Genomic DNA, 13,750 nt, shown 5'->3' on the forward strand with positions numbered 1-13,750 from the left:
CCTCTACTTTTAGCGAGTAATGCTACTTCCCCAGGACAGAGCTGATGTCCCGCTTGTGGAGCACTTAGCTACCAACACATGGTCAAATGGTATGAAAAAGGAGAAGAAGTGATCCCTAAAAGCCTTGCAACACATACCACTGCAGCTCAAGCCCTTAGTCCCAGCCTAATCTGGTCTTTACACTCAAAGGACAGTAAATTCACAGGAGAATTGGGACACCCAGGGAGTCAGAAAATCTTGTGTAGAGAAATATATTTAGTGCACGCAAATATGCCTGTACTCTGCTGAAATGCAAATCTGCCTTATTGTCATCCTAATCCCCATGCATGACACACTAATAAACAGGAGGGTTTAATACTTACCATCTGCGTTACAGATTGCTTCCCACACTGTGACTTTGCTTGGTTACAGTTGTGTAGGCATCACGGAGAGATATATCCTGCAAACGACAAGCTGGCTAATCCCTTGGGAGACTTTAAAACGTGAGCTGCAGTTTTCTCACTCTCCGTGGGCACTGGAGTCAGTCGTGCAACGTATGGCAATAGCTATATTCTCATTTCACGTCTGTCATGCAGGGATAATTAAAATCTACACGTCCATCTGAGGGGAACCGTAGGGTTTCCAGATGGGTAACTGTAGTGCATTTTTCATACTGGATTAACACTTGCACCAAAAAGCCTTGCCTGTTGCCCTCCCACCTGTTAGGATGACCGACAGGGCTACCATTGAAAAGCCATCGTGGGTCCAGCGACAGGGGTCTGCGCAGACGTGCAGCTCATAAAACCATGAGCTTACCTCACCTTCACCATTGCATATCTCTCCCTCGATGAGACAGTCATTGTAACACCCTTCTCCAGCATCACCCCGATGTCCACCCTCGGGGAGTCCCCTCCTGGGATCAGGGGCTGTCTGGCTCTTGCATTGGAAACAAGCTACAGTGTATTGGCCTAATGCAAAATACTCGCTATTGTTAGCCTGCAACATTAGCAATGGTTATAATATTGCAAATGAGGGCCAGCCAGCTTCATTAGCAAGCCAGTAAAGAGCCTGCTTCAGCATACTGAGCTGGCCACCCACTCGGTGCCATTACGCCAGAAAGGATGTATCGGACATCGCCGTGCTGGATGGAGCTTCTCAGTTTCCCCGACAGGAGAGGCACAACGCGCCAGGCTGCAGCACAACTGCTGCCAGAAAGCCACCTAGAAGGAAAAGCCGGACCCGCGAGAGGGTCTCATCTACTGTCAGGGGCAAAACTGCAAGAAAAGTAAAACTGTCCGAAAGCTGCGTGGTCCCTGCTGTGCGGCTGGGGTCCAGAAAGCCACTGGTGGGGCTATGTGAGTGCAGTGGGACCACGCGAAATTCTGCAGACAAATATGCCAGCCTCAGTTGGACAAAAGCTTTGATATTTTTCAGCTCCTCATGCAAAAGACCACTGGCATATGCTCTTAAATGCATTTCCCCAATTTGGTTTGGAGCTTCAAAAACCACTAGGCTTACATCAACCATGAAAAAATTTAATTCCACCCCCTCCCCTTTCTGAATTTAGAATGATAAAGGATCAACAGTTATGTCTGGAGTAGGGAAGCAGATATTACACACATCTTGCTTACAAAATAGCTCTGGTTTTCATGAAACAAGTTTATTTTCCTCCCCCAGCCATTGATGAGCACATGACAACCGTACAGAATAAAAGCTCAACTCCTTAGTTCTGCTCACATTCACTCAACATTTGCTCTAATCAATTATCTTATTTCATGCAATAAGAAAAGAATGAGATTCCTGTTATGCAGCCATAATCGGTTACAGTATGAAGCTGTGTCTGTGGAACATTTCTGATTTTGAAAACTAATCATGTGCTCTGCCATTACATTTTCTTGTAGAACACTGGGCTTTTACCCAACTTGTTTCTTCCCCCCCCCCCCCCGCCTTAAAAATATTGAGGGCACGGTCTAGTCCGAGATGCCACATTCTTACCCTGCAGAAGCTAGCCAAATTGCACTGCAAGGAAATATTTACCCAGGGAGCCAGGCTCTGTTTTTCTAGTTTATTGGAACACAAAAGTGTAAGCAGACGTCCCCCGCAGAGGAAGACAAAAGAGCAGAGGGTGCTGCACGTGACAGTGGACGGCTGTAGGAGGATAAAAGTCTTGTCTTCACACGAAGGGCTCAATATTGATCTCTAGGGCAGAGCATGGCATGGTGAGCTCAAACTTGGTGATAACATCAGGGTGTAGGACTCCAAGTTTCCCAATGCTTTGACCTTTGGCAAAGATCTCAGCACAGCGACCAGGAAAGAAAGCAGAGCCTGTAAAAAAAGTGAGCGAAAAATCAATATTTCTCCGGGCCAAAGAAGTCAACAGGCATTTCGCAGGGAGAACAAAGCTCTCAGTATTAAACTGTTCTCTGTGCTGAGATGCTAAGAAGGGGCTCTCACTTTCTTGCATTAACAGTTGTCATTGATAGAGAATGAGGAAACACTTTGAGTTAAAAATAAAATGTGAAGCCCAAAGCATGGGTGTTTTTCACACTCCAGTTGTTTTGACTAAGTTACTCCTGTAATAGAAATTAGCACAGATAAGTCGAGTCAGAGGGCTACTGAAATGAAGAACTTTTGCAGGCTTTAGGCTATTTAACACCTGAATGTTTCCCACCTTACTCTGTTGAAGGAAATAAAGCTTGCTGTCATCCAAGGGGTAAGTAGGCATGTCACACTTGATTACATGTCACATAATTAGAAACAACCTACATTCCTCATCTGGAGAAGAGCTTTTAAGCAGTTTCATATACATTGTAAAACCGTGGAACAATGAACAACTCAAAGGAAGTCGAAGATCATCTTCCTCTTACCTCAAACCAAGCCCCAAGTTTTAAATGTTATTTGGGAGTTGAAAAAAGACAAAAAAGAAAAAAAAATTAGTTGAATTAGCCATAAAGAACTTGGAGGAGCTGTGCAGACTTTTTCACAGACAGCCTTTCCTACCTGGGAACTTATCTGTGCATGGTAGCTATACCAACAATACGTTTGTGCTGGTTTTGGCTGGGATAAAGTTAATTTTCTTCACAGTAGCTAGTACGGGGCTGTGTTTTGGGTTTGTGCTGGAAACAGTGTTGATAACACAGGGATGTTTTCATTACTGCTGAGCAGTGCTTACACAGAGTCAAGGCCTTTTCTGCTTCTCACCCCACCCCACCAGCGAGGAGGCTGGGGGTGCACAAGGAGCTGGGAGGGGACACAGCCGGGACAGCTGACCCCAACTGACCAAAGGGATATTCCAGACCACAGGACGTCATGCTCAGCATATAAAGCTGGGGGAAGAGGAAGGAAGGGGGGGACGTTCGGAGTGATGGCGTTTGTCTTCCCAAGTAACCGTTACGCGTGATGGAGCCCTGCTTTCCTGGAGATGGCTGAACACCTGCCTGCCGACGGGAAGCGGTGAATGAATGCCTTGTTTTGCTTTGCTTGCATGCACGGCTTTTGCTTTACCTATTAAACTGTCTTTATCTCAGCCCACGAGTTTTCTCACTTTTACCCTTCTGATTCTCTCCCCCATCCCACCAAGGGGGGAAGAGTGAGCGAGGGGCTGTGTGGTGCTTAGTTGCTGGCTGGGGTTAAACCACAACGTTCAAGCTTGTCTGTAGCAGCTATGTTCTTTGTGTCTCTGTCCTGAGGTGAGTGGCATTTTGACCTGATAGCCCTTCAAAAGACAAAACCAAGCCAAACCAGCAAGCTGCTCCTTCTGAAGCCACCTCTTTCACAACAAGTGTGTGGAAGCAAGGCATAGTGTGCAGGACCTCCAGTGAGTAGTGCTGCAGACAATGCTGTGAACTCAAACGAGGAAAGGGGAGAGGATGAAACAAGGCCGCTGAATCCTACAGATCCTCCTGTAGAAAGCTGCCTCCGCCATGTTTTTAATGCTACTGCCCTGGCAGAGAGGGAACGGCTCTTTACTGGATTTCCACTCAGAAGTTAAACAAGTCGGCAGGGCCAGCGTCGGGGACCAGTCAGCTTCCCTGCCCTCACCCCTCGTTCTGCATCTTTATCACAATAGGCTAAAATCCAACAAAGCATCTGCTACAAGAAGAGCCGGTTATGGGGTATGCGTGAGGTTGCATCAGTGCGGGTGAGAAACATCCCTGCTCTACTTGCTTCTGTGCTAGTATGAAGACAACAGCTGCGGCGCTGCTTCCAGTCCTGCTCCCTGCCTGCCACTGACACGGCACTCAGCCCTTCAGCATCCTCTGCAACCTGCAAAAGGATCGCAAGAATTTCCTAATGGCAACTTACTCTCTGGTTGCTCCAAATGCTATTTAAGGTTCAGGATCAGCCCACGACATTTTACTGCGTTTACAAGGAGCTATTTAAAAAAGGCAATAAAGGGCCAAATTAACCTCAAATCTCAGGAACATTTTCATGACACTGACCACTAGTGGTCAAGCCCAGAGATATATTCTTGGTTAGCTCCCCAATGGAATCAGTTCATTTAAGAAGTGTCTCCTATGAGGTTTGTAGTCATAACTTGCAGCTACAAGAATAACAACAGCAATTAGGTCTTTTTCTTGTCCAACTTGCTGCAAGTGCAAATTAACGTAAATGTGTACTTCAGTTTTGGCTGCCTTGTGAAATCTGATGGCAGTAGTAAATGATCACAGTAACATTACCTAAAGGCTGTTTTAAAAAATATTCAGAACCAGTATCTTTTAAAGCATCCAGTTCCAGTCTTAGCTACGAGTGCAAACCAACTACTTACACTGGACGTACAAAAGTGGAATTATCTAGCCCCTGGATGTTACTGGCACGTGACTCTAGCCAAACAGACACTTGCCACTGCCAAGCTGCACTATTCAGAACAAGTGTTAAAATAAAACTTGACAAAACAAATTTAGAAAAGAAACAAATGCCACACATACAGATCACTCTGCAGACTGTGGGTGAAAACATAACCTAAAAATAAAGTACCCTTGTAGTTAGTGGTAAAGGCTTTCCTATTTGTGAATAAAGCTGGTATTGTACCAAGGATGTCAGCAGCACACAGTGACATTCTTTTAGAAACTTGACTGTAAGCTTAAACTGGCACAAGAGCAAGAACCAAGCAGAAGTTAATAATGTTGGCATGGTACCCCACTAAAAAATTATAGGAAAAAAGAGCTTTGACAATACGGTTAGTTAAAAAGCTGTGAGTCTGACTTGTCTGTTCTTCTGAGCTGCCTTGTGTGTAGTCTTGGGAAAGTTACTTTATCTTCTTGCACATCTAGACCCAATTATATCATGAGACTTAACTGGTTTTAAACTTGTTGTAGACATCTGGATGGGGTCTAAAATAATACTGCACTCAGTCAATCTATCAAAGGCAGTTTCCAAGATCTGTGCCGCTTCCCATTGTGTGAAACAATTTTATGTTTTCAAGTACAAGAAATGCTCTGCTATCCGGGCATCACCAGTTGTCACTCTCCCAGTCAGAAGTTAGGCAGAAGGCGGACAGGCAGCACGGGGACTTGAAGCCTTACCCGACCCTCACATCCACCACTACTGACCTTCCCTAGGTTAATTTCAGTAGAATTCCCCTTGCATTTAACTAAGTAATATGCATTTGTGACAAATTTTGAAATCTGATGGCAATTCATGACATTATATTGGAAACTATGAAATGGCTTAATGATTATGGCATAAAGTGAAGAGTTATGTTAGCTAGAATCTTAACACCGACAAAATTTAACCCTTCTTACCATGAGCTTACAGCACAGCTTCAGAACACAAGTGAACTGGATCGGTGAATCACCACCGCCAAAAGGGAGGTGGTGGCTCTCCACCTGGAGAGGGGAGGAGAGCGGGACAAGCTGCTGATTTGGCTGAAGCCTTTACCATGAAACCATACGTTCAGTGTGCCTCTGAATATGCTGCTCCAGGCTATGGGTTAGGCATTGAGTCACATTTTCCGTCTCAAATGCAGCAACCGATGCTGGACCATGTTGTTATTTTACTTTGCGCTTCCTTGCAGTGAAGAGGTAAATATATAATTAATATCAGGGGGAGCATTTAGCTCCCCAAAGTGCAGGAAGCAGGACCTTCAAATCACCTCTCCATTTCTAGTTAAGCTAACCCTGAAACGTTGGTTACTTCACAGTGCAGTGACTAGTGTGCCCGGTGCTTTGCAGACATGGCGCTTGCAGGGTATAATTCTGTGACTGGAAGAGATCAGACAATAAGGAAATAAAAATGAAAGAACCTGTTAAAAGCTTTAGGGTCCCCATCTGTCCAGCTAACACTTGCCTCTTGCACCAAAGAAACATGAGCTGAGGAATAGGTTTACAGAGAGTTTATGAACTCTGGTTAATAATGAAACTATTATTATGATAATTGGCCGCACTACAGAATGCTGCGAAGTATATGCCTGCCTGCCAAAAGGGCCTCCAGACTGCATCCCACAGATGGGGGATCTAAGGTCTTCCTCATCTTAGGGACTCTCTCTTTGACCACACACGTGGTAAGGGAAGGAAGTTGGCTCCCACCTGAGACTGGGTGTTGTTGGTCCATGTATGTCTGCCAGGGCACCAGAATTTGGAGCAAATGTAAATTTCGTATCAAAAAGTTCAGACATTGAAAGGGAAACATATAAAGAAAGAAAAAACTCAGAAGAAACATGAAAAATCTGAGCAGAAAGGGGGGAAAACAGAAACGAGCATTTTGCAGCCGGGGGGAGTGCTTTGACTGAGGGACCAAGCACAACTAGAAAAGGAGACCTGAGCTAGAGGAACCTTACTGTGCTGAGGACAAGCTGTGGGTTGCAGGAGGATCTGAGCAACCCACAGAGCAGGACAGCAAACCAGAGGATTCGTCAAAACAACCAGGAAACAAAGGTAAGGATTTTTTTTCCCTGATTTGCATGTTTCTTGTATTATCAAGTAAATGGCAATAGTGGTTTTGATTTCTAGCAAAGCTTGCGTTATGGACTGGACTATCATGTCAACTCTTGAAATAAAGTATAAAACTGTAGAGTGAGAGTTAAGGCTGTACGAAAAGACATGTGCTTATGCTACTTGCACGTATGGGGAATCAGCAAAAAATGCATGCACTATTATCTTGTTTGAATAAATCACACCATAAGCTGAAGCCGAGTGCTCTTAAGCTTCAATAAAGTCTTGACGCCAAAAGGAGTCCAAAGGGTGCCTTCCCAGAAAAGTTAGTAGCTGTAACCTGCAGCTTTTGAGCAGGAGTTCAAAGCTGACAACAGAGTTTGTCCTATCTGTGTATGTAATATCATCCAGAACGGTATGGTTGTGAAGAGCATGGTCTTCCTGAAGAAAGCTTTCACTAGTCAAGCAGTCACCAAAGCACACCTGGAGGCACCATTATCAGTAGGTGTGCTAGGAAGGGACTGTGTTTGCTGCCGGTGCAGTTATATTGAAAGGCTGTTCTTGTAGGTCTGGTTGGCTGTACCATCAAGTACCTTGAGAGCCAAAATTCATTTAAAAATTGTAGTTTACTATGCCATCCATTTTAAGGATAACAGATTTATCACTCTGGATACAGTTAATTCTTTCTGCTCTGCACACAAATAGTACTTCATAAACTTCACTGTGAAATCTGCTCAGAGATCATATTGTCCTTGCTGATAGAGACCTATACAATGCCAGAGGAAGCCAGAAGGTCTAGCAATGGAAACCCACCTCTTAATATGTCAACGTTATAATTGGTAGTTACGAGAAGGGGTGGGGTGAAATACAATATGCGTTCCTAAAGAAGAGATGCCAAAGCCAGCCATGTCTTATGCTGACATACTACACGCAAGCAAAAGACAAAAGCTACTTCTCGTGGCTGCAAGTAAGAATTTCATTTCCAGTGTTCAGTGATGTAGAAATAATACCTTTAATTAAAGCTTCTATAGCATGTCCTCAAAATCTGTAATTGCCTCTCTGTATTCAGGCAACAGGGCCACTTTGATTGCTTTGGGGTAATTCTTTGGCCAATAATCCAATAGAGTATGTAGTCTTTAGCACATTTTCTGGCTAATTGACCCTCAAAGAGCTCTGAGTTCCCTGCACTCTTTGTTGTCAAACACCTTGCACAGTTTCTTTTCTTTATCTTACTCTCCCTCCTTTTCAAAAAGAAATAGATTAAAGTAGTATTATAGGCCTACAGTTGCACTAAGCCTTCAAACCCACTCGTTTGTTCCTATAATTTGAAGGAACATCGGAAGCTGAAGCTTAAGAAGGTAATACAGCAGAGCTCATCTGGCCTCTGAAGTCTTTCATCTTAATTCTCCATCCCCTTAGTCACTCCAGCTGCCCTTTCACTACCTCATCCTGACTCACGTGGTGAAGTATTTTACCTGTGCTACACTGGATGGAATTTAGTTTTGTGAGGCTAGACATTGTTTTTCTTTTTAGGATCAGGTTCTTCACATTTTTGACTAATTCCTTCTTTTGGCAGATACGCTAAATGCAAAGTCACAGGATGCTATCAGACCAGGCAGTATCTTAAAAGGTAACTACCATGTATGCGGTGCAGTCAGGCTCCCAGAACATTATGCAAAGCAACAGCAACCTCAAAATCATATCTTGTCATGGGATGATTTACCTTCAGCTCATCTTTAAAATCACAGACATCTCAAATCTTGCATGATTTCTGGAACATACTGAGAGACCAATTGCTCTTTTAAGTTGCACATTGTCAGCAGTTCTTCCCCCATATACTCTCATGCCCAGAAAAACCATACTTTGGGATCAGTGGGATATTTATTAACTTTAGTTTCCTGGTTTGTAACTCCTGACTAAAGCCATGCCAGAACAACTTCCACTCCCCAGATCACACCTAACTGTAATGACACGTCAGGAAACTCAAATCAGTACAACCAAATTTAAGTGCCTTAGATTTATTCCCTACCTCCCCGAAGAAAATAATTAATACTTGAAAAGATGACAGAAGAAATATCTGTACAATATGAACAAATATGGCCTCTGTCTAAACGACATCTTTCATTCTGATTTCTTCCTATGTTTTTTCAAAAGCCTCCACATACAGGGCATAGCAGAAGAGGGTAAAGGGACAATCAGTTATTTATGTGGACTGGTACACTGGATATCCAAAACCAGAACTGAATATAAGAGTCCTTGTGCAGACAATGAGGCTAGGGAATATGGAGAATCATCCACAAATTTGCAGTGGTCAGTCAATTAATCATCTTCTTGTGTTACAACTAAGTCAATGGCTGCATTTTTATTAACTTGTATCTCAGGGAGGGTGTGAGGAAAAACTAATTCTTCTATCTTATAAGAACCCTCATATACAACTCTACAACTGAATATATGCTATTCTGTATTTTGACTATATTTAAGACTACTTGGAGATCAATGATACTGTTTTACAAATACAAGCTTACTGTAAGCAGTGTGGAAATAATCATAGTACTGCTTGGGTCCAGAGTCAACTCTTGTTAGTCATGTTAAAGTGTGTTGCAGTGATGAACTGGGGAAGCTAGCAATCTCTTTCCTTCATTTGCCTTGAGAACAGAGACCAATACAGACTTTTAGGCTAGATTTGTTTTTCAGTCTTGCTGTAGTATGCCCCAGGAGCTTTAACAGAGGATGTTTGGTGTTGCTGGATGTCAGGAAGTGGTTCAAGAATGTAACAGGTTTGGAGCTCCTCTTTATTTGCCTGTGTTATTCTCGGGATTACAGTAGTATCAGACACTTCAGATTATTTGGGTAAAATCACTGTGTTCCTGCCTTTCCTAATGGAAGGTAATATTTGGGTGGATGCTGAGGCTAAGGAAAGCAGACATTTTGGGTCACTGATCTGGGTAACAGGATTTCACGTATTCAGTACTGGAGTACCAGGGTGACCGCTTAAGTTTTTCTGTGCACATTATTTAAGTACGAAACCTAGAAAGAAATCTATCAAATTCCATGTATTTTTCTAGAAATCAGATTTTGTGGATAAAGCTCAATAAATTTGCATTTGTGTGGCAGTTGTGGGAAACAGCAATTCTACACTGGAGTTTAGCTGCACTGTAGAGTTACCATTACATAGCTAATCTTTGCTTTTAGGCCAGTTATCTGATTTATCCAGATTTATCTGAAATGTTATACTTCGTCCTGTCTAAAAGTCACAAACCTAAGCTGATATTGTGTCACACTAATTATAAAAACAGAGAATTCCTAATCCCAAATAAAGCTTTTTTTTTAAGATGTCTTGCTATTTCACTTGAGTTAGAGAACACAAAGCTTTGAATATTAAAAAACTTAATTTCTTTCTGTTCCATGACTTTTTATCCCCCTTTAAATATCTAAAGGAATAATTCATCCTTGCAAACATCAGAATCTGTCAGAAACAATAAACCATGTCCTTTATGGTAGGAGGTATAACATATTCTATGTATGCACAGTAAGGCAGCAGATTTTAGCTTTTAGGCTCTGCTTTCATACAACCATTGCAGAATAACAAGAATTGGCACTAAGTCAGTCTGCAAGTCTACTTAAGTATGTCCTGTTTTGTTTGCATGTTGTTTATTCACTTCATATCCTAGACCAAGCTGTCCTCCCCTCCCAATGACTTGACATTACTTGCTGAGATAAATAACAGCCACCTGATGTTATGCTTTCACAGCTACCACATTTCATGCCTTTCAGAAAATGACTTGACAAACTAGCATGGAATAATACATAGTTAAACGATGAATCTCAGCAGTCACTGGAACTGTTAATCGCTTAGTTTTAGCAACTAAGATTTCTGTTGCAAACCAACGCCTTGTGGCTGAAGCACATGGCTGCACCACTAGGAACAGAAATGCTTGAACTGGCTGAGTGTGAGCCAGCCCAGGAGCAGAAGCAATACTGGGTCTACAACAAAAATGGCTGTTCTGCTTCTGGAGCCAAACAAGGAGGGTCTGTGCCCAGCACATGTACTGGGTTGCGTCTGCACTAGCTCAGCATTGCTGTACTTATTCACTGTTTTCTAATACGTACACCACAAGCAAAGGTAAAGTCAATTCCTCCACCATGAGCAACAGAAATACTAATCTTAGATCCTGCTTTCACGTTGATCTAAAAGTTTGAGCCCATATCTTGCAAATTGGTGTTTAAAATTTTATTGCATGCATAAATGTTAGAAAATGTATGTAAGATTAAATTTGAAGCACTGCCCCCCTACCTCCATATCGCAGTTCAAAAATTAAACCAGATCAGAGAACTGCTTAACTATGAGCTATAGATTCAACATGATCACAATTGCTAGCATTAATATTGTAGTGAAAATGAAAGCATACAGACACTTAGTTGGCCTCTAGCCATAGCAGGCTGTGCAGGAGGTGGAAACGGAATCAAAGGATGAAGCTGTGGCACTGGTCAAGTGTAGCACTTCACCAGAGAAAGTGGTGCAACCAGACCTGCACCCTGACCCTCACCGCTTAGATCACTGCCCCCGTTCACCGAGAAAGGAGATGTGCAATTTGCTGCTATTTCTGCTGCTGGCTTGAATGAATAATTTCTTTTCTAGAGAAGGCTTTGCAACATTGAAAATATAGTTTAAGAAATAATTTTCTATTTCAAAACATAAGGAGATAAACAGAAAAAATGGAAATGACCTAATTCTGTATTATATAATGTAAGCTGTGCCAGACGTTTAAAACTCTTGATGCAAGGAAGATTTTTATCTGTTAGACTTCTTATGATGTATGATTAAAAAAGATAGTCGCCTCTGGGGGCGGGGAGCGGCGGAGAGAATTAAACTCTGAAGAGGCCTCCCCAGTAAAGGAACAGCAGAAGAGCAAAGACTTCATGTCAGGGAGAAGAAATTAACACCTTGAGCTCAGGAACACAAATGCCAATGATTCAGATGGTTCTGGGAGTTGACAAAAACTGGTAGAAAATGAAAAGTCTGTCAGGAGAAATGCTACTACTTCTTGGAGCATCCCTAGTCTGTCAGAATAAAATGCAATGGGAAGAAAAACATTGTAATCTTTCTTAGTTAGTACTTGCAAAAAGAGGAAGAGAAGAGAAGATAGCTTGTGTCTCTTTACAAGTTGACTTGACACCGCTCCCCAGAATATTTTTGCAGTCATCATTTTTCCTCCTACTATTATACTACAGGAAACATACTTCCAAATGAGTCAATTCAAAGGAGTTTCTCTTCTGAAACAACCTTCTGAATTTGAGAAACAAATATTTTCTTTGTTCTCTTATTCAACTTTTATTTCATATGTAGGGGAAAAAGTGTGTCAAACGTGATTTGGTGATGAAAGTTTAAAAGACAAGTCTAAGCCTGTCACACCTTTTACTATCCCACACTGTGCTAAAATAATGTACTTTTCCTTTAATCGATACACCTTTTTTGGGGATAAGGGTTGTGCAAACAGACTATACCCGAAGGGTATCGGGACAGAACAATCAAAAACTTTCAGAAGAGGAGCTGAAATGACCACAGGATTGGAAAAAGCCCTCCTCAAACTCACTTCTGATAGCCTCTTTTTTCATAATAAAAATCAATTGTATAACGCAAAGCTAATGAAATGAGACTTATTTCCAGAACCAAACTATGGGTTTTGCCACAAAACACCCCAAGGTTTTTGTTGCTTGGCCTAACTGCATCACTTGCAACAGCAAGACACCTCTGAGATGTCCAGTGGTACAGCGTGCTGTCAAATTTTGATAAATCAGGTTTATCTGGAGAAAATCCAAACACTGTAGACTCCCACTTTGGCTAATTAAATAATATAAACAACTCTCCTGGCTGACATCTTTGCCAGGTACCTTCTTGGGTGTTAATCCAGTTACAACCAAATTTGAGGCATCAACACTAGTGTGGGAAGATACTTGATGAGACGGAAATAAACGTTGCCTAAGTTTGTAGAGATTTAGTTCCTGTAAGTCTGAAGTCCTGCATTTACAGGAAGGGAATAGAGCAGAGGTAATAGAAAATTAAAGGGACATTAACTGAGCAGCCACACCCACTTTATTAGATAATTTAATTTTGAGTTGTTAGAACTGTAGTTCTTCATGTAACTAAGCTCCCTTGATGCTGCAGGAAAAATTGCTCAAGAGAAAAGCATGAGAAATTAATTAGAAATTCATTAGGTCTCAAAGTAGCGGCCAACACTGGAAAAGCCACAAGAACTAGTGACAAACATCCAATTTTACAAGATGCCTTGTAATTAAGCCACTGTAATGATCAGTGCTGGAACTCCTGAAACCCCTTGCAGAATTGGGGTAATACATTTAAAAGTACTAAAATCAGTCAGACTTAAAAAACTGGTAAGGACCAACCTCTTCGTGTTGTTAATTCATGAAGCTGACTATGGCGGGGGGGGTGTAACTAAACAGACAAATAGGAGTGGAAGATCGGGAGATCTTCAAGAACAATTTATTTGATAAACGAGTAGTACTAGTTTCACAACAAAAACTGAGAACGCTTTTGGCTAAAACACTATCCATATTTAGTGCTGAAGTGAAAGTGGTCAAAAATCAGAAAAGCTACTTACAGACAAAAATGAGAAATAAATTGCACTTCAGCCACTTGATTAATCAATTTTATGAAAATTCATCAGGGAAATGGAATACATTAGGAAAGATTAATGACTGGCAGCAATAAAGACAGCATTAAAAAGATTTTTAAGAATATTGGAAACAAATTATAGGTAGAATACTTTCATCTGCTAACAAGACTGGTTGAACTTCTCATGTGAGGCAGAAATGTAGAAGTTTTTAATAAATATTTCTTTTCATCTGGGGGAAAAAAAGATATTCTTGAATATAATAAG

The 13,750-nt window shown here is 41.8% G+C and overlaps 1 protein-coding gene across 1 annotated transcript in view; it reads right to left on the reverse strand.

Annotated features, from left to right (window-relative positions):
- Positions 1–2,030: 2,030 nt before the first annotated feature.
- FARSB (phenylalanyl-tRNA synthetase subunit beta) overlaps positions 2,031–13,750 on the reverse strand; it is a 41,659-nt gene continuing 29,939 nt past the window's right edge. Inside the window, exon 17 of the mRNA XM_050902410.1 lies at positions 2,031–2,304. Within this exon, the coding sequence (XP_050758367.1) occupies positions 2,153–2,304 (152 nt within the window). The 3' untranslated portion in view covers positions 2,031–2,152. The remainder of the gene's footprint in view (positions 2,305–13,750) is intronic.

This window comes from Gymnogyps californianus, chromosome 10 (assembly GCF_018139145.2).
Source record: "Gymnogyps californianus isolate 813 chromosome 10, ASM1813914v2, whole genome shotgun sequence".
NCBI lineage: Eukaryota > Metazoa > Chordata > Aves > Accipitriformes > Cathartidae > Gymnogyps > Gymnogyps californianus.